The sequence below is a fragment of the Raphanus sativus genome, chromosome 2 (assembly GCF_000801105.2).
Source record: "Raphanus sativus cultivar WK10039 chromosome 2, ASM80110v3, whole genome shotgun sequence".
Taxonomy (NCBI): Eukaryota; Viridiplantae; Streptophyta; class Magnoliopsida; order Brassicales; family Brassicaceae; genus Raphanus; species Raphanus sativus.
Genome location: NC_079512.1, coordinates 25,214,693 through 25,235,423, shown reverse-complemented (window position 1 = coordinate 25,235,423; position 20,731 = coordinate 25,214,693). Strand labels below are relative to the sequence as shown.

At 34.7% G+C, this 20,731-nt stretch overlaps 6 protein-coding genes across 7 annotated transcripts; 2 read left to right on the top strand and 4 right to left on the bottom strand.

Annotated features, from left to right (window-relative positions):
- Nucleotides 1–1,416: 1,416 nt before the first annotated feature.
- Nucleotides 1,417–2,264, bottom strand: LOC108838975 (60S ribosomal protein L10-1-like). The gene has a single exon (XM_018611823.2). The coding sequence runs from the start codon at nt 2,229–2,231 to the stop codon at nt 1,569–1,571; it is 663 nt and encodes a 220-aa protein (XP_018467325.1). The 5' UTR covers nt 2,232–2,264; the 3' UTR covers nt 1,417–1,568.
- Nucleotides 2,265–2,513: 249 nt separating this feature from the next.
- LOC130498403 (GDSL esterase/lipase At5g03610-like) lies at nt 2,514–5,152 on the bottom strand. The gene is made up of 5 exons (XM_056991744.1): nt 5,005–5,152; nt 4,678–4,905; nt 3,667–3,938; nt 2,892–3,189; nt 2,514–2,812 (listed from the first exon to the last, which is right to left on the bottom strand). Exons 1-5 carry the CDS (start codon nt 5,060–5,062, stop codon nt 2,607–2,609), a joined length of 1,062 nt encoding a protein of 353 aa, XP_056847724.1. The 5' UTR covers nt 5,063–5,152; the 3' UTR covers nt 2,514–2,606.
- A 4,106-nt stretch (nt 5,153–9,258) lies between these two features.
- Nucleotides 9,259–9,918, top strand: LOC130508649 (MATH domain and coiled-coil domain-containing protein At2g42465-like). The gene has a single exon (XM_057004252.1). It carries the CDS (start codon nt 9,259–9,261, stop codon nt 9,916–9,918), a length of 660 nt encoding a protein of 219 aa, XP_056860232.1.
- A 1,618-nt stretch (nt 9,919–11,536) lies between these two features.
- Nucleotides 11,537–12,318, bottom strand: LOC108840084 (uncharacterized). The gene is given in 3 exon segments (XM_018612907.2): nt 11,537–11,703; nt 11,705–11,785; nt 11,787–12,318. Coding segments are annotated over 3 exon segments (270 nt in total). The 5' UTR covers nt 11,898–12,318; the 3' UTR covers nt 11,537–11,625.
- Nucleotides 12,319–13,049: 731 nt separating this feature from the next.
- LOC108838511 (exocyst complex component EXO70A1) lies at nt 13,050–16,469 on the bottom strand. The gene is made up of 11 exons (XM_057004251.1): nt 16,434–16,469; nt 15,938–16,062; nt 15,434–15,673; nt 15,151–15,289; nt 14,863–15,075; nt 14,451–14,656; nt 14,128–14,328; nt 13,935–14,034; nt 13,750–13,850; nt 13,489–13,635; nt 13,050–13,399 (listed from the first exon to the last, which is right to left on the bottom strand). The coding sequence occupies exons 1-11, from the start codon at nt 16,467–16,469 to the stop codon at nt 13,282–13,284; spliced, it is 1,626 nt and encodes a 541-aa protein (XP_056860231.1). The 3' UTR covers nt 13,050–13,281.
- LOC108840010 (ras-related protein RABC2a) lies at nt 16,255–18,406 on the top strand. Of its 2 annotated transcripts, none has more exons than XM_057004419.1 (7): nt 16,255–16,324; nt 16,594–16,779; nt 17,140–17,208; nt 17,550–17,615; nt 17,723–17,844; nt 17,933–18,061; nt 18,134–18,406. In XM_057004419.1, exons 2-7 carry the CDS (start codon nt 16,644–16,646, stop codon nt 18,248–18,250), a joined length of 639 nt encoding a protein of 212 aa, XP_056860399.1. In that variant the 5' UTR covers nt 16,255–16,324; nt 16,594–16,643; the 3' UTR covers nt 18,251–18,406. The 2 variants fall into 2 exon arrangements, with proteins under 2 accessions (XP_056860399.1, XP_056860400.1); XM_057004420.1 differs by having other exon boundaries at nt 16,324–16,445.
- Nucleotides 18,407–20,731: the final 2,325 nt, after the last annotated feature.

Sequence of the window (20,731 nt, the reverse complement as noted above, 5' to 3'; positions counted from 1 at the left end):
TTATTCGTTCTTCTGTTTTGCCCATTTGAGTTTCTTTTGTACAGTATTGCTTAATGTCTAATTGTGATTATTATGCGATTGGGGTTAGAGATAATAGTTTTGGATAAGTATATATTTATAAGCACGCATGGTAAGCTAATTTTAGTAAGTTAAACAACGTGAGTTCGAAAGAATTCCACAGCACTAGACATATGCAGCCATGCGGATATAGAACTATGTTTTTAGCCTCACTTGAATTCTCGAATAAAAGATCTATCGGTAAACCACATTTTTTGTTGGATTAATTTTGACAATTTCATAGGTCAAATACTTTCAAGTTAATAAAAAGAGTATATATTTGTGCTTTTTTATTAAAAATACTAATCATGATCTAATACTTTGTTACAAAAAGAAAATATAATACTAACAATTGGGTATATTGTATCATATCAAATATATTAACTTCTAAAACCAAAGGCATTTACGTAATTACTGACGGAGACTATTACTTGGTCTGGTCAATATAGTTAATTAGGAATTTAGTTTGCCAAAATTGACAAGCGTTTATTAATCAATTCATTTCTAAATAAATGTCACGTTCACGTTTTCTACACAAATTAAAATATATATATATATATATATATATAAATTATTATTAATTACATATTTTTAATTAATAATATTTAAGATAAATAAAATTATTAACAAAATCAATACAATTTACAATTAATTTTCAGCCGAAAATAAATACAATTTATATTAAAACTGTAAATTAACATTTTTATGTAACAAGAAAAAAAGAGTTAAAATAACATTTATTATGAAACCTAGGGAGGATTAGTTTTATATACTAATCCGTTTATATAAAGACATTTCTAAAATAGCAGCTAATTTTTTAATCTATTTTCTCTAATCTCAACGGTGTTGTGTCATCACTACATTATCGAGGTTTTAGAGGGATGAAGACATAGTTGTAAATTTAATGCAAGTGTTGATTTGAATTTTGCATTTTCTCTTGGTCGTCGACGTTCATATTTGAAGTCTTTGCTTATTCCATTTACCAAAATATGAATATGTGTTGGGTTTTTGTGAACTTTAATATTTATGTATTGATTTGAGGCAAGAATCCTGATTTCGATTCTCGTACTCACACTCTACAATTCGAATTCGTAGGTAACCCGGAATTAATAGTAATCAAGATTTAACAAAAAAAAAAGATATTAATCGAGATTTTGTATGTTCACACGCCCTAAAACATGGCTGCGTACAGAAACAAAGACTTTTCTCGTCTAATTCACACCATGACACCAATGGTGTTGACAAAAAAATATCACATCAATGGCATATTGGCACATCCCCCTTGATTATTGACTCGTTACTTTGCCATTAAATTCTCGTATGTTTCTTACCAGTGGGTTTTTTTTTTTTTTCAGAGAAGACCGACAAAACTTGCAAACCATAGAAAGAACAATCTCATTATTTCACAAAGGTTTGGAAAATACTCAATGTGTCCGAACTAAAAACTTTAAGACAAAACCTTCAAAGATATAAAAAAGGTTTTAGACTAGATATAATTCAGCACTGAAGCTTCAATATGTAGCTGGCAAAAATGCACTTCCGGGCTGACGGTTAGCCAAAGGTCCATGGCATGAGAGGAACTTAGCATTAACACCATCAGGAACAACACGCTTCTCTTGCCTCAACTTCGTAAAGTCTGCTCTGTTAAACTTAGTGAAACCCCATTTCCTGCTGACGATGATCTTTTGACGACCAGGGAACTTAAACTTAGCCCTCCTCAGAGCCTCCTGAGCATGGTGACCATGAGCATCCTTACACCTCACAGACAAGAGCACCTGCCCGATCGCAACCCTAGCGCAAGTCCCCAAGGCCTTTCCGAACGCACCTCTCATACCGGTCTGAAGCCTATCAGCTCCAGCGCACGAAAGCATCTTGTTGATCCTCAGGACATGGAACGGGTGGACCCTAATCCTCAGGTGGAACGCATCTTTCCCGTCGGATTTCACCATGTACTTGTTGCAAGCGATACGCGCGGCCTCGAGGGCTTCGCTCGAGACGTTCTCCTTCTCCCAGGAGACGAGGTGGACGCAGAAAGGGAACTCGTCGACGCCTTTCCTCTTCATGCCGACGTCGTAGATCCTGATTTTGGGATCGGGGACACCACGGCAGTAGCGGGATTTCGGGTAGGGTTTGCCCTTGATCTGACGGTAACACCTAGCCGGTCTTCTTCCCATGGCGTTACGTCTCTGCTTTCCCTCCTCAGGCTGAAAACCACCAGTGGGTTTTATTTTATCTATTTTCAAGCTGCAAGTTACATAGAAAATAACAAATACCATTACACTTGGGAATTGACAAACATGAATAAATATCCAACGATTGAAGAGAGAAGAACTAACAACATATTTTGAAAGTTACTTTTTTTTTTTTTTTTAATAAAAGATTAAAGTTACTTAATTCAACTAAGTAACAGATTTTATTAAAAATAACAAAAGTACATATTTGAAAAACTAGAGGTTTTAGTTTCAAAAAAAAAAAACTAGAGGTTTATGCTTTGGTCAAAGCGTGGTTTTACTAAATACATTTCGGTTCTCTAATCCCAACTTGTGTGTTTACAGTTTAAGCAAAGACGCAGATAGAGCTTTTCTTAAAACAGAGTAAATAGATTCCCATCCTCGTTGAGTAGGATGAAGTCCATCCCAGAAGAAAGCAGCCTCAGGATCATCACATAACGCATACTTATTCGCACCCTTCTCGTCCACATTCCCGCAACTGCCTTCGCAACATGGTTTCAACGGGGTTTCAAACCTCTTACTCTCTGCATTTTCATAAAGACTGGTCAACCGAAAATGCTTTTTAAACTAGTTGAGAATAAAAATGTCAAAAACTTTTGTTACCTGGATTCTCTCCTTTGTTCTTGAAGACGGTCAAAAAGGCGTTATAGAAATCAACGATGGCAAAAGTCGAATGATTGGTCTCGTTGTTGAGCTTGGCTACTACTTGCTCCAACAAGCTGTTATGGTAGTTTACCAACGCGTTATAAGTCTCGTTGCAACCCTCGGACGAGGTGTAGAGGGGGAGGCATCCAAGAGGCTGGAGCGATGGTATTGCTATCTTTTTTACTCCCAGGACCTGTATTCGTCTTAGATTCAGCTCGGTTTGATCCACAACTTGCTTGATGAATATTGGGAGGGCCTGCATGTTGCAATAGAGGTAAAATACGTAAAAGTTTTGGTAGCTATTTCTTTAAATTGCTATACGTAAAAGTTATACTGTATGATATTTATTTCATACTGCAACCCTAACGAAGCAATCAAGCAATTATTGTTCAGTTATAGAAGTTATAGCTGTCAGCCTGTCAGGACAACTATATATATGGCCTAATCTGAAATTTAAAAGGCCATAACTAATTTAAGTTAATTTTATGTTATTATTATTATTCTGATAATTTGAGATCATGCCACTTATTATTATTTAACTTTTTAAAATTTGTGAACCAAAAGTAACCAAATGTTATCTTACAATACTTGGTACAAAGAAATAATAAAAAAAGAATTGACTGATTTTAGAAGTCAAAAATCTATCTGAATAAGTAAAATAATAAAAAGTGACATGATCTCAAAGATAAAAAGATTTATCTTTTTTTTTTGTGAAAGAGGAGTGGTTTCTTACAGCGATGGAGCGGTTTAGAGCGAGGTAATTGGAGTAGTCGTTGCCAGCAACGCTGACGAGAGCGAGGGAAGAAGAAAGGTCAGACTGAGAGTAGATATCGCCGAGGAGCTGCTCGAATAGATTGATCTGAATGGTCATGTTGGGACTCGTACTCTTAGTGTTGAACACTCCGGTTCCTCCGTACGCAAAATTCATTCCGTTCCGTAATCGTTCTTTTCCCACGTATTCTTTCCAGAGGTAAGCAAAGGGTGTTTTAATCCCCAACAATCTGGCTGCACTCATCCACCAACATAGATTGTATGATTATTTACAAGTGTTTCAATACAAATAATCAAATTTTAAAAATATATGAGCAGCCTAGTTAAGATATCAATGAATTAAGAAAAGTGATTTCAAACTGATTAGTAAATAAAAATTATGACATGTACCTATTCTAAACAATTACGTATGCTTTATTCCATAATATGTATACCTTATCGACGTAATAATCTCTTTGGAATGTGATGACTATATTTGTATTATATATTTAATATCGAAACTCTTGGCTATTTCTTAATATTTTACCAGAAAAAAACTCGATTGACATAAGATAATAATCTGCTAGTTTAGATTAGTCTGAATACTGTACTTTTTATATTATAGATAAACCGAAATTGTTTTGGTTTCATTAATTTACATAGTTTTCATGTTGCACTATAAAATTATTCGACCCAAGCACAAACCACTAGACTACATCCCAGTCATCAAAATTTCTAACACTGCACCAAAAATATTTATTTAATCAGTTCCTAGGAAAGTAATGCGAATTCAAACTATAACGCGTGTACATTGACAATTCACATATGTGTGTTCCCTTTCACATTTTCACCGTAAGAGGAATGTAAGAGGAAAAAAACACACATGTGAAATTATGAAGATAACGTGTTAGGGTTGGGGTCGAAAATGCAACAGCTTAAAGGTTTGATAGTTGGTACCTGTTGACAAAAGAAGAAAGCAAAAGATAGGTGGTACCTAAAAAATCGGTGGAGACTCGACCGTCAGAGAAACGACCGGAGGGTTTACCGGGGAAAGTATTGCCGTAAGGGACTCTCCATGATACAGAGTGAGGTTTCTTTATGTTCCCGGTATCAGCGTAAGAATCTCCGAACACAAACAACTTCTTTGGGCTGGACAAGTGAGGATGATGATAACGATGATGATGATGGTTTGATGAAGAACTCTCGACTCCATTGATTTCTCCTGCCAAAATAGATCCATAAACAACAAATTTTAACTTCTAAAATCAGTCAATTCTTTTTTTATTATTTCTTTGTACCAAGTATTGTAAGATAACATTACCAAAAATTAGAGAAGAGATTAGTAATATTGAGAAGAAGAGTTTTATCAAGGAATCCATTTCAAGATTTAGAGAAAGAGAGAGTTCATGTGGAAGAGATGGTCTAAAGGAGTGAAACTTGGAGAACTGAATTTGATGTGTGTTATTCCTTCTTATTTATGAACCCGGACATATGGGAAACAATTAATTTTACAATATTTATATATAACTAAATTTTTAAATTGAATATAATCTAATAAAGTCCTAATGTGTACTCCTAAAATAATATCATATCAAAATATCTATCGGTAGTTCTTTTCCTTGTCCTCTATTAACACAATGACCACTAAACTTGACGAAAATTAGATTCCACAAAATATCTATAATCGGACAAATAAATCCTCCATCGTCGTTGTATGGTGCTTGTACAGCAAACGAATAAAAGAAATTTTGATTTTATGCATATTACTTGTAATAAGTCATGGTCCCGAAGGGGAGTATTGTAAAAAAAAAAAATACAGTGAGCACATGTCTACAGTGAACACATGTCTACCAAACAAGAAAATACGAGCGAAACTATGTTTTTTTGGTTGGTCTTGTCAAATATCAATAGGTATGGCTTAATCACTGCCAAACAAATTAAGGAACCCTATTATCTACACGTAGTTATTTTAGACAAAAAGATTGCCACGCAAAACCCGTGGGTCGGTGGTGAGTACAGAACTGCTTTCTCTTCGTAACCACTTACTAATACTCAGATAAATTACATTGACATTCGACACTAGTTATATTACAAACATTACGAACTCGAAAACCTTGACTACATCGTCACACTGTGAAGCTACTATCCACTCAAATACGTATCCTTTAGCTGATAAGAAGTTCACACACGCAAGAAACAACTGAACAAGTTTGTGACCTCAAACACTCAAGTGAAAAACAGAGTACTGAAGAGAAAACAGAGCACTGAAGAAAACAGAACAAGACAAGAGATTGGTAACCCAGTTACACCCGTTAACGAGGGTGTTAGTCTGGGCCGGGAAGCTGTTGTCCCGGAATCCACTAGATCAGAGGTTTACAAGAAAGTTTCAGACATTCACAAGCCCTTTACAAAGCTTCTCTCGGAATCACTCTCTAACCTCTTTCTCCCAAGAACAACAATACAAGTTTATGCTCTGTATTTTTGTTCTACTGCTTGTCTTATCTATCTCTCTATACAATGTAGCTATTTATATGACAAAGACCTTGTAACCTAGACGCCTCTTGTGATGCCGTTTTGATGCAATCCCAAGCACGCTCCATGTACGGAAGCTAGCTGTCGACTCTCTCTTATCTGCTTGTTCAGAACCCGACAAATAGCAGTTTGCTTTTGCTTTTATGAGCTGTGGCAAACGGCTAGTCTTTGTGGTCCTGCAAAGAAAAACTCACGTGGTCTTGTCCATAATAAATAGAAACTTCTTCTTCACGTCTTCTTCTTTTTATCTTCTTCTTGATCTTCTTCACTAAGACTCAACACACACAAAACAAAGTTTAATGCATTAATGCATAAGTCTACTATCTTAGTCTGAGCCTACTTCATGCGTCGGTAACGAACGGTGCCATCCGATGCTGATGGGAAAAAATCCAAAAAACTCATTTTCACCGGGGTACTTACAAGGTACAACACAACCATAATAAGCATATGCAAAAACACAAAGACTTAAACCGTTTAGCAAAAGTAAACATATTTAAGTGAATTAAATATTGACCAATGTGATAAATTGATCCAAAAAAAAATTTCCTTCAATACTCCATATATTTGTTTTATGCAAAAAGAGGATGCAAGATAACATCCTCTTTTTGTTTTACAAAAAGGCCCACCCTACAATAGATAGTTGCACAGCCCATGAAACTTGAACTAATCTAGTTGAAATAAGAAGAGCCTAGATCTCATCAGCCCATTCATAGAAAAGGACCACTTTTTTTTAACTTCAAAAAGCTCTTGTAGAATGTAATTTTTGAATGGACCACAAAGCTCTTATAGAATGTAATTTTTTTTTTGAACGTCAAAAAAAGAATCTAATTTTTTTTACCAAATTTAATTTCTTAATGATAATTTCTAATTCAGTGCAGCCTTAAATGAAAACAAATCTATTAAATATAAATTCTGTATAAATAACAGTTTGGGGTTAAATAGAGGAAAACATATTAATTTTTTAGCATCATAATTAGAAAAAGTATCTGTATCCACCTCTTTACTGTAAACAAACACATGTAAGTCTTATAGGATGGAATTAGAAAGCATATTAATTAAAATCTGAACCTACTACTAACTAACAAAGATTAAATACGATATCTAACTCGGTAAATGCATTAAATGACAAAAAAAGTTATATTAACAGGCATGGAAATGTAAACAAGAGCATTCTCACTATACATTAGTTACGTTCTTCACTTTTTCAGTCTTTGATTTTATTCTCTTCTTGAGAGAAGAGTGATAAAAAAAGAGTACATCAAATATAATCAATACGAATTGTTGACAGAAAATGACGTCATCGCTGCTTTTATTGATGCTTGTAACGGCGGTGTTTGTATTGACAACTATGCTTAATGGTCTTCCGACTTGTCCCCTCCGCCACAGGTCTGTACGGACTGTAATCACTCCTTTTAGGTAGTTCATACATTTAAATCTATATGAATGTCTTAGCAAAAAAAAAGTCTATATGAATGCACCACATATATACTTTTGTTACAAAGCATTAAATTTATTACTACGAAGGTATGGAACAGAGCTAAAGATGAGGAACGATGATTGTAAGTTGTAACGAATCTTCTTCTTGTCCAAGCCAGTTCAAGAGTTTGTATATAGCAAATCTTGATCCACGAGTCTCTGAAGGAATATTGATTCAGATGGTATCGGGTTTCGGAAATATTACAAGATCGATTCTAGCAAAGGATTACAGAGGAGAGTCGCGAGGATTTGCTTTCGTTGAGTTTGAAAGCACGCATAGTGCTGAACAAGCTGTTGAACATATGAACGGAAGGTTAATAGGTAAACATAACTGGGGTAACAGTATTGCTTTATTTTTGGTTTTACGTTTTAATATATATTGACAAAGTCCATTAATCTGATCCAATAGGAGAGTTTAATCACTTTTAAATATATTTAAGTTGTAATAAAAGTGAAAGGATATAGGTAACTATTCAAAGCTAAATTTGCATATTATTACGTCTTAAGGTTTTACTGTAATATATTATGGTGTAATTTTTTTTGTGTAAACTATTTTGTAATTATTTGACGAATAGGTCAGAAGATTATATACATCGAGAGGACACCAAAGGTCGACGAAGGTCAAGACATAATAATCTTACATAGGTTATTTTCATAATTTATATGTTAGATGGGATACGTTTGATCCGTTCTTATAATTACAAAACTGCGTTGTCAATAAGAAAAAGAAAAATTACAAAAAATGCGTTAGCATAAAGAAAAAAAAATTCAGTAAAAACCCCTTGACGATAATAAACTTAATATGTTATATATCATTGTAATTTTCAAATCAGAAAAAAAAAAGAGTATAGATCAGTTGAGAAAGCGTCATATATTTTTTCCCAAGAATTTGGCAAGAGCTCACATCATCAAGAACTGGTACGCTACCTTGGCTCAGCATTGTCTTCTGGTTGGCTCAGCTTTGTATTATCTGGAGAGGAATGTACAGAATCGTATATAAAGCTCGATGAAGTACTCAGCTCATGTTTACCAAAAAAAAAGTACTCATCTCATGTTCTGATCACTCTCACTTCTTGTCTCCTTGTCTGGTCTTATCTAAAAGCTGGGGGGGGGGGGTGGTGGTCACATGCTTCAGCTCATGGTGATCAGTTCGTTTAGTAAGTGAACAAATCTAAACACAGATGAACAGAAGAAAAGAAAAATGAAGGATTATTATATTATTTATTTTTATAATTAACTCCTAACTTAAAAAGAAATACAAAAATAAAAAAAAAGATATCATTATCTTTGGCAAAAAAGAAAAGACCAAAATATATATGCCTAGCTTAAAATTATCAAGTCCTCTATATATATCAAAACGAAATCTAAAAGATTAACTAATTAGATTCGAATTTATATGGAGATTTCGAAATAATTGTCGGTCTTTCACGGCCTATATAAAGAGAAGGAGATACTAATTAAGCATATCACGAAGCAAAACTCTTAAAACAATATTTTTATAAGATCTCATACCATGGGTGCTGCGACAATTGCAATACTATTGTTGAACCAACGAAGACATAATGACATGAGGAACCAAGAACTGCAAGCACAAACTAAGACAAATGTCAACGGCTTCGTTGTTGAGTCGGGGCAGGTGAGTTTAGCAAACTGGATTTTTAAGACATACCCAGAAACTGCACTCAATGTTCAATCTCAGAACCCAAAGCACAGGACATATTATATGAACGTTCTCTTCGGTATCATCCGGAAGCTTTACCACAAGAGATCGCTCTCTGATGCTGAGTTAAGCACAATTTCTTATGGTTTGTCTTATCTGACGCAAGCCGGTTTTAAGGTGGAATGGTTGTGGTCAGAGCTAGATACACAGAAGAAGAAACGTGATGCTTGTGAAGCTCGGATTGTGGAGCTCAAACAAGAAGTCAAGAAACTTGAGGGTGCGATGTCTGGTCTCAAAGCTGAGTTAAGCAAAATTTCTAATGGTTTGTCTTATCTGACGCAAGCCGGTTTGAAGGTGGAATGGTTGTGGTCAAAGCTAGATACGGCTTACTTAGAGAGGAAGAAACGTAACGCTTGTGAAGCTAGGATTTTGGAACTCAAACAAGAGATCGAGAAACTTGAGCGTACGATGTCTGGTGTCAAAGCTAAGTTGAGAAACGAGAAGGCCAAGTTGAATCCTAGTTCCTTTAGGAATTTTTTGAGGAGTTTCTTCTGCCTAAGGACATAAAAACATAAAAACCCCCAAGGAATTTTTTTTTTTTTTTGCTAAAATAAAAAAACCCCCAAGGAATTGCTTTATTTATTAATGCTAAAGTGCTAAGAGCTTTGATAGCTTGACACACGGATTTAATTATGTCCTTTTCTTGTTTCTTCTACCATATGCAATGTAAGACTTAAATATACCGACTGCTTCTTTAGAATTACTGGAGTTTAACAAGCTAGTGAATTGCTTAGTTAGTAGTGTACACAACTTCGTTGTAGAAGAGGTAAGAAAACTCAAACTAACAGTCGAAGAAGAAAAACCAAGCTCAATACAGAGATGTGTATGTTTTTGTGGTTTTTTTCTAATAAAAATTCTCTTTAGATTATTACTAATCGTTTTTATTTATTAAATTTTTCATATCATAAATATCCTACGTTTTATATATTTTAATCGACCTTTTATTTTTGATATGCCAACATGAATGATTCATTAAGTTTACTCGGTATGAGAGCTAGCCTAACACGGTAGAGCGCTCTTGGCCTTTTTCTTCATATGTTCTCCTATACTGTCTTTAAATTAAATTTACCGGATTTGAATAGAAGATGAGATTGACTATTACGAGGCTAAGAATGGGATATATTTATGCTACAGATAAACAAACTGCTATAAAAATATTCACTAATTAGATTCGAATTTATCTAGAGTTTTGGAAGTTATTTCAGGTCTTTGGCTACCTACATAAAAAGAAGGCGATGCTAATTGAGCATATTACGAAAGCAATCTTATAAAGCAATTATAAGATTTCACCATGGGTGCTGCAAGAGTAGCGATGATGAGGCACCGGAATGATATTATGAGGAACCAACAATTGCGTAGACAAACTGAGTTGTCGCAGCTAGAGACGGCTTACTTAGAGAGGAATAAACGTAATGCTCGTGAAGCTGATCGGATTGTGGAACTCAAACAAGAAGTCAAGAAACTTGAGCCTGAGACGTCTGGTCTCAAAGCTGTTTTGAAAAACGAAGAGCCCAAGCTGAAGAAGCATTGTTCATTTAGGAATCTTCTGCGGTGTTTATTCTGCCTAAAGACATAAAACCCCCCGGCTGCTTTTTTTATTAACCAACCCAAAAGATGATTTGTATTTTTCTTTTCAAGTGTATCATGAATGCTAAGAGCTTTGACAGCTTGCCACACACGGTTTTAGTTACGGCTTTTGTTATTTCTTCTGTTTAAATTTACACAGATTGCTCATTTAAAAAAAAAGTGAATTTTATTTAGTTCTTATCAGTCATCACAAGAGGTATAAAAGAACTGATACATATTTCTCTTCCCTACGTTTTTTTTAATTTGGATCGACCTTTACTTTTTAAATACGCCACATGAATGATTCATTAGGTTTTCTTAGGTACGAGAGCTTGGCAGACCCGGTTTAATAAGGCTCTCTTGGGTTTTCCTTCATATATGCTCTTATAATGTTCTAAATTTACAGGATTCAAATAAGCAATGAGTTGGACTTTTAATGGGCTTACTAATGGGCCAACTTAAATGTATTTCTGCTTCAGATAAACAGATTGCTAAAACAATTGTTCGAAGACACCATTAAAAACTTAAAAAGAGTGGAAATGATGATTGGATTGGAAGATATAAGAAACCGAATATTCGTTTATTCCTCACATAGATAGGGACACACGTGAGTGGTGTGCATCACAGGGGATTACAACACACACACATTCAAGCACAAACATACGAAATAAAAAACAGTAAGCCAAACCAAAAGGGAAACAAACTAAACGAAGCACATAGACAAAGAGAGTAAGATAGTAATAATCTGCTGATTCCGAGGGGAACCGAAGCTTGCCAAAGGATCGAAGTTGCCCTAACGAGGGAGATAACAAAAGACAAATCAAGAGCTTGTCTTCATCAACCTTCATGCAATCTTCATCGCTCCATTCACACACAATCCTCATCATCACCATAATGATAAAGATGATGATGATTATCATTCACACAACACCTACATAAACACAAATTCATATTTTCATTATCATAATCTCCAAGAGATATCTTTTTTCTTCTTACCTTTTGAGAGTACTCTTGTGTGTTTAGGCCATCCCCTAAAGAGAATCCAAACCTCTGAAAACCCTTTATGGTGAGATCTTCATATCGTTCAGAGGGTTCTTCATCTTCATTTTCTTTAGGGGATGGCCATATATGCTGTGTTTTGTGTTGTGCCAAAGAGACTTTCAACAATGGATATTAGGGTTTTAAATGAATTTCTCTCTTTGTATTTGGTCTTGGAGACACATTTAAAGAGAGATTGAAAACACCCATTGCATAAGTCATAGTGTTCTTTCCACTTTTTCTTTACAGTACTTTTTGTAATAATTAATTAATTCAGTGTAACCACTGTATCTCGTGTCTGTTAATAATAAATTATTTTATTTTTCTTAGTCAGTACCTGAAAGTGAATTCAAATATAACATTTGGTGTATCTATTTATACCGACATTAAAATTAATTGTGAACAATGCAGTTTGTATGTAGAATTGTATATGAGTTCAAAGTGTATAAGATTTTAAAGTGGGTATAAAATAATTAAAAATAGAAAAAATAAAAATAAAAATGTATATATTATTGGTATAAAGGGGAATAAAAGTAAGAATTGTCATTGGTGTAAAGATGACACTGAAATAAATCAAATATTATGTTTATTATTATTTTTGGAAAAGTGGAAGGAGGTGATGGAAATGAGCAAGTCCATGTAAAGATGCTGGGAGAATTTGGATCTTCTAAAAGGAATATGCCATTACCAAACATGTGATTAATCAACAAACCCATCTCATCACGAATTATTTTACTAATTAAAAACGATTTCTTTCTCTCTTTTTTTTTCGCTTAGGTATGCATGTCGACAGAGCTCTATTGTTTGTCTGGCTCAAGAACAAGGTTGTGGTCGGTTTCATATTTGTTTAAAAATGATTTGATTTTTTTCTGCATTAAATTTAGAGTTCTTTGTTTTGTTATGATCTTAACCAATTCTCGACTTAAAACAACTTCTTTTCAACTCTATATTTGATTCAAAATACTATTATAAAATGTTATTTTTTAAAAGCTATATTTCTCTGATGATCTCTTTCACACTAAATATATCACGTATCCGTGTGCTTTAGACTTATTAGGCCATATGATTATTTCAAAAACATGAACGTAAAGAAAAGAGAAACAACTCTCTTTCCAAAGTAATTCACACACTTATCAGTAACTAAAAAGAATACAATCAAACAGGAAAAGTGGACACGCTCCATATACAATGGCAACGAATAAGATCAAAGAAAAAACGAGTTTGAAAGAATTTTACTTTACAACAATTAGCTTTGGTTGTTTGTTTTTACCGTCGGGGGTCATTCATAGACTTACCTTCAAACAACTCCCCCAACAATCTCTCAAGATCTTCAGCTGTATATTTTATGTATTTCTGAGAATTCTTCCCATTCTCAACCAGAGGCCTACAACGAATCATCGGTTTAAAGTTTATTTTGATTTTAAAATATATACATATGAACTTTTGCAGGTAAGAGACAAGAATAGTATTTACCCAAAGCGTTTGAGGAATGATCTGTAAGCAGGCAATAATACTTCAGCAACAGCAAGTCTTAGTGACTCTCTTAGTTCTGTGTCTGGAACTGTCCATTGCGATTGTCTCTGATGCAACTCATCAAATTGCATATTGAACATCTTGAACCTGTTCCAATTTTTTTTTTTGAATTCAACATTATCAAATATATAAAACATTATTTTCTCATAATTAAGATATAAATATTTCAATTTTTTTTTTGTAGTTGTTGAAGACTTTTACCTCTCTTTCAATAATCCTCTTGAAACTCCGCTGCTGTTTCCTCCCTCTAGACTCCCTCCTCCGGATGAGGTCAACCCTTGCGCCGAAGAGGTTTGTAATATCTACAAAAATTATATATCAGTTACATTCATACCTTGGCTTTTAGTTTTCACTTCCATTTTCTTTGTTAACAAATAGATTCGAACCTTTGTCCAAGCAGTCCTTTTGTATAGGTTTGCATGTTGTTGAACGATACGCCTATGCCTTTGAACCCAATCATCGCCTAACAAATCCTTGGCTTCTGACCTGTAAATACTCATGATATCAATAAAACCAACTACATCAAACGAATGTATTTTTTTTTTTTGATAAATCCTAACCATCTTCAACTGAACTCACCTGCGCACAGATCTAACCATGTAATGAATGTTGTTCATCAGGAACAAGTGCGTCAATGCAGGATCTCTGTACTGTTTCGATTTCCCTTCTAAGTTGTTTTGAAGCGCCTGCATTATCCGCATTGTTACGGATGCTAGCTGCGAGTTTGAATCATCTCCATTTCCAAATTCCAAGAAAAGTTGCTTCAGCGTCGCTTGGTAGCTGACACCAACCAAAGATCATCCATGAATCATCAATACAAAGCATGGAAAGAGGCAATACGCAAGTAGAAGAATAACTTAAGTTGGGCTAGTCCGAACCAAGTAGACATACGCAGCACTTACTCGAATAAGAACTTGACGTAATTGATGACATAGCTTGTTAGCGGGTGGACAGTCCCATCTAGAACAGCAGTCTTCGTAGCATCCTTTTCAACAGCTTCTTCGAAATCACCAAATGTTTCCTGAGCAGTCTGTGCCAACCTCTTTGTCAACCCCATAGCAGAATCTCTAATTTCAACGCATGCTTTACCTTTGAAAATTGCATCAATCTGTCCATGGACACAGATTTTGTAAGATTGTAGCGACATCTAATGTTATCAATTAGCTTATACCAAAACAAATACGGGCTCACAAAACAAAACAAAAACTAGAATAAAAATCAGAAAAATCCACCAAAAGCTGAGACTAGAGAAGAGTTTTTCCATTTAACAGAAGTCTCTTCAGTGTTTGGTTACTTAGATGAGGAAAATATTACCTCCGTGTGAAGCTCCCGCATTATCTCATACATGTCTAAGAGTACAAACAACTTTTCTGGAGATCTCTTGCTCCTAGCTATAGCATCCCCAAAGCTAAGTAGCATTGAGACACTGCTCACTGTAACTTCTGCAAAACACCGATCACTAAGAGAATCGAAGCCTTGGAATATCTGGTCACATACTTGCCTTTCTCCAGCAAAGAGTAGTTTAACCTGTTGAAAAGTGACTTGAGTTAGGAGCCAACATAACATGCTTTAAATATTGCAAATCTTAAATAGCGTTCTTACAGCAATGCGCATGAAATGGATCCAGTTTCCAATTTTGGCCTCCAGAGCTTCCCACTGCATCCTCTGAACATCCTCTTTGCTAAGCTTTTCAACTCCCAATTTCCTCAAGCTTTCTTCCAAGACAAAGGAACGTGTTTCTCTGAACAAACACACAAAACATTGATCAAAAAGTTATATTAAAAACAATTTCCAAACACACACAAATGTATCTTCAATATGCACTGGGAAAATGCCAGTAGATTATGCAGAGTTATAAGGGAAGAATGGCCAAGAATCAGCTCACTTGTAAATCTGTAGTAAGAGTTGCTGGTGGCCAGCCTGAACCATCTGCTGAGCCAAATCATGCAAAAGCGGCAACACCCTTGATGGAATCAGAACCGGAAGTGTATAAGCAGCAGTTTCTGAGTCATCGTTGTGATGTCCTCCGTGAGGCATTGGAGCTTTTCCACTACCATCACCATCCGCAGATGGTCTCAGCGAGTTTGGAAGGCCATCAAAAAGGCGATCAGGCTCCACAGCTTTACTGATTATAACAAATATAATTCAAAAAAAAAAAAGGAATGAGGACAAGAACGAATGCAGGTGATTAGAAAAAAAAGATACTTTAACTTGGACTTAAATACTCCAACTATTCAGTCACATAAGGAACATGTACATTGACAAGTGCTATTACTTTTGAAAATGTCATTTTTAAAATACATTTTACACACCCAAACTAGAAAAAAAAATAGCAAAAATCCACACAACTATTAAATGTTCCCTGAGGTTTATATACAGAAGCACAAACCTGTAAGAAGATAACAATTGTTTAAACTCATCCTCGAGCTTAGACTGAGCTTTGGCAAGCAAGCTATTGGCATGGTTAAGGACGCCATCACTACTCTTAAAGCTCTTGTTGCTGCTAATCCTATTCTTCGCCGTCGATAAAACGAAGTTAAAGAGAAAGAGAGTTGACGGTTTGGTGGCGCCAGAGCCGGTACGAGTACAGCTAAAGACCTCTGTTTTAAAATATTTTAATATACGATACAAAAGATTTAATCAAAGCCCATGGATTTAAAAACTGTGGCCCAATAATGTAATAGCCCAAGACGTTTGTGTGAAAGCAAAGTGTCGGGGAGAGGAAGCAAAGAAGAACGAAGGAACGTTACTGTCTCAGGCGTGTACCATCTTCTCCGTAAAGAATACAATCTTCCTATTTATTTTCGTATTTTGATTTAATTATGTGTTTGCGTCATACATGGGGGCGCAATAAAGTTTATATTTTTTTGCTCTACTTATAAAACTGAGACATAGACGTAATCATCAACGATAAGCATCATATATCATCATCATCATTAGCACTACATACAGCTAAAATAGATTCATATTTATTTATCAAAAGGGAATCACCCTTTTTGTAGCTGTTGATTTGATATCTCGTGGTTTTTTTTCTTCTGCAAACAGATCGAGAGAGAAAAAGATCATTCAAAGCTTGTTTTTTTTTTGGTAAGAGAATGGGATCGTCTTCTGGGCAAAGTGGATACGATCTGTCGTTTAAGATATTGTTGATAGGAGATTCTGGTGTTGGTAAAAGCAGTTTGCTTGTCAGCTTCATCTCCAACGCCGTTGAAGATCTTGCTCCTACCATCGGTATAATTAGTTTTCTTTTGAAACTTGTGTTCTCTCTTTGATTCCAGGGAAAATCAACCGAGAAAAGATGTTTGCTTTTTACTTTTTTTTGTGTTGTTTAATCAAACAGTAGTTCACATTATATCTGACTGAGCTTGAATTTGATGATCATCTGTCTGGTTTTGTGTTGGGCATTCTCTGTTTAATGATCACACGTTTTTGTATATTACTTAGGATATTGTCTGAAGAATTAATTATTGGTACTTCTAATTCTACCAGTCTTGTCTTTTAGTTTGGTTTGGTTTCTGTGGAAAAATATCTTTTGTCGGATCCTACTTGTATAGCGTTTGTTGATATTAACCTAATTATTACTCAAAATAGGTGTTGATTTCAAGATCAAACAATTGACAGTAGGAGACAAAAGACTTAAACTCACAATCTGGGACACAGGTGGGTGATTCTGCACTTAAAGATTATTTATGTTTTTTCATAAAGGAAACTAAGAGCATGTTTATCAACAAAACCCACTTGAAGGTTCTTATTTTTTTTAATCATTAACGGTGGACCCCGTCGTGACCAGATCTTTCAATATGATCCCTCCATTTTCTCTCTGCTCATTCTTGTATCGACACGTGTATTAAGAACCTTTCCTTGCTTCTCCTAACTAAGATACATTCTTTGTATTTTCTTCTTTTGCTTTAATTTTTTAATCTTATTTAATCTAAGATATGTTGTTAAGAACTACCTATAAACATGCTCTAATGTAACATTCTCGGTTTTCTTATTTGTAGCGGGACAGGAACGGTTTAGAACACTGACGAGCTCTTACTACAGAGGCGCCCAAGGAATCATTCTCGGTAATGTCCCCATCATCATATCAAATCTATTACCATAAGACTACAAAGAGATCTATCTCCATGTATGTAAACATGTTTAGTTAATGTTTTCCTGGTGAAAAGTGCAGTTTATGATGTGACGAGAAGAGAGACATTCACAAACTTAGTAGATGTGTGGAGTAAGGAGATTGAGCTTTATTCCACTAACCAAAATTGCGTCACGATGCTTGTTGGGAACAAAGTCGATAGAGTGAGTTTCAATATCGATAATTACACAAAGCTCATTCGCTGGTTGTCTTTTGATGAAATGAAACACATATATATGATGACTAACGCAGGAATCTGAGAGAGGAGTAAGCAGAGAAGAAGGGATTGCGCTAGCGAAAGAACTCAAGTGCATGTTTCTTGAGTGCAGTGCTAGAACTCGACAAAACGTAGAGCAGTGCTTCGAAGAGCTGGCTTTGAAGGTAAAAGATGAAAAGATTAATAGTTTTAGATCCGAAGGAGAATGTAACATAGAATGGTATGTGATGAAACAGATAATGGAGGTACCTAGTCTTTTGGAAGAAGGATCAACTGCTGTGAAGAGAAACATCTTGAAGCAAAGCTCATCAGAGCACCAGACTACTCCTCAGGCAGGCTGTTGCAGCTCTTGAGGCGATGTTGCCTCGTTTGTTTGTAACACATAATGTTAGTTTGTTTCTCTGTAAATTTGTGGGATTTTTTACTGCTCTTCTTTTTGCTTCTGAAATGAGATTTGTAATAACAATCATAATAGAGTGATTCAATCATATCCAGTCTTTCTTCAGTCCCCTGTTTGTGGTGGCTCAAACTTATATCGATTAGAGAAAGTGTGAAGAAGATGATCCTTTTTTGAACAGTTAAGTCAGTTTTACACACATTACAATTTGAAAAGTTAAGTCAGAATTTTGTACACACTACAATTTGAACAGTTAAGTCAGTTTTGTACACACTACAGCATCCTTTACTGTTGAAGGGATGAATCATCTTGTTACATCGTCGACAAGCAGCATACCCATCGCTCCCATGTAGTACGCTGCATGAAGAAATAAACCAAAACGCTTAGCCAACAGCCACAAGAAGAGAAGAGAGAAAAAAAAAGAATGTTTGGTAAGATCTAGTGCGGTCGGTGCAGTGTACAACAGCAGAATAATAGAGTTTTCTGGTGACTTGTCAAGCAATTAGTGGGTGAAAACCAGGTTGCTTTGCTGTTTTTTTTTTTGGTCTAAATGCTAAAAGCTTTGCTGTTTGTACGTCCTACGACTAGGAAAGAGTTTCCAGCAAAGTATTCAATCATATGCCAAACTTTGTTTACATATGGCATGGTTAGTATTCTTTTTTTTGTTTTTGTCGGGTACGGTATTCCTTGCACCATGCTACCTCCTGATATAGAAATTGCATCGCTTGGGATTCGAACCCCAGACTTGAGTGTAGAAGTCTTTAAATCTTGACCACTAGGCCACGGTGCTTCCACAGCATGGTTAGTATTCTACAAAATATTATTCTTAATCATTTGTATATAATTTTCTTTTTGGTAAAAAAAATGATTTTGCCTTTTTAGCGGAACCCAAACATTGTTAATAGTTTTTCACACCGTGAATTGAATCAGGATGTAGAAAGTTACATCTAAAATTACAACTGCAACCCATTTACTTCTATTGTATATAAATTTATTTAAGAGGATCTCCATTTATTAGATCATTTTAATTATCCACTATCTATAATCTATACATACATAAATACATAACCTTACGAATTAAAACACTGGATTTGTCACGCCTCTTTGCGTAAATGATATACGTGTAAATATACATGATACAAGATTTTATTTTCAAGATGATAACACACAAAAATATTTTGAGTTGATATCCCAAATTCGTAAGTAATTACTCTGATCTGTTAAACCGTCGTCAATTAAACTACATTGGCATCGATGTTTTCAAACATCTTTTAATCATATCTTTAACATTTTCACCCAAAAAAACATCTTTTAATATATCCTTTCGAAATGTTAGGAATATTCACTTGTTTTCGTTGATAATATCATGTACTTATTTCTTCATGTATCATGTGATTCACGTTCATATTACCAAAAGAGAAATGTAGATGTGTCATTTTAACAAAAGCAAATATATATACGTGAGTCATATATAGACGACACTATAAAGGCATAATATGATCAATACAGAGATGCCATTAGACCTGAAATGATACTTAACGTATATATATCAGCCCCTATTTCTAGTCTTCTAGAAGATGTTGCAGTATGTATATCTTTAAAATTGAAAAGGTAACAAACTTGTAACATATAATTTTGTAACTATAACTTTATTTTTTAGTGAGCTATATATATATCTTTCTTCCAGAACTATATGATATTATTTTTTGTTCAGACTTTCAACACATATGCATAAACTTATTTGAAAGGTTGACCAACAACAGCAAAAAAATATCTTAAAGTATTGAGAGATGTTATTTGAATGATTTTGAACACATAATGTACATCTCAATAAGGTAAACTAAAACTACACTATGTTCTGATATTTTATAAAACACTTTTGATATTTCTAATGAAAATTGATCATGCTTTTGGCTTAGCCATTGAAGATTTTTCTGCTGGGGATGAAGTAGATGCATGAATTTATACATTAATTATCACTCTAAACCCGCCTTAACATCAGGTTTTAACGAGTTTTTAGGTTGCTTTGGACTCAGTCTCTTATATTTATCTAATGAAACATACAATTTCAGTAGTTTACAAAAAAAAAATACATACAATTTCAGTGAAATGATATTTATTTAATCCAAAGTGAATATATGTGTTTATAAAATATGAAAGAACAATAAAACGAACAACCCCAAACGGAAGTGAAGTGTAACAAAAGGGAGTTAGTGGCGGCTAACAAACGAAGTGACTTTATATGAAAGTCATCGTCACATGCTTCTTCCGCTCTACAAGGAACAACCTCAGCATCTTTAAGCATTCTCCCAAAGTTTTTTTTTTTTTTTTTTTTTGCATTCTCCCAAAGTTAAGTATTAGTTATATACGTTTATATGTATTGATGATTATTGGAAATGTGCTAATCATGAAGTTCTCTTAATTATACAGATAACAC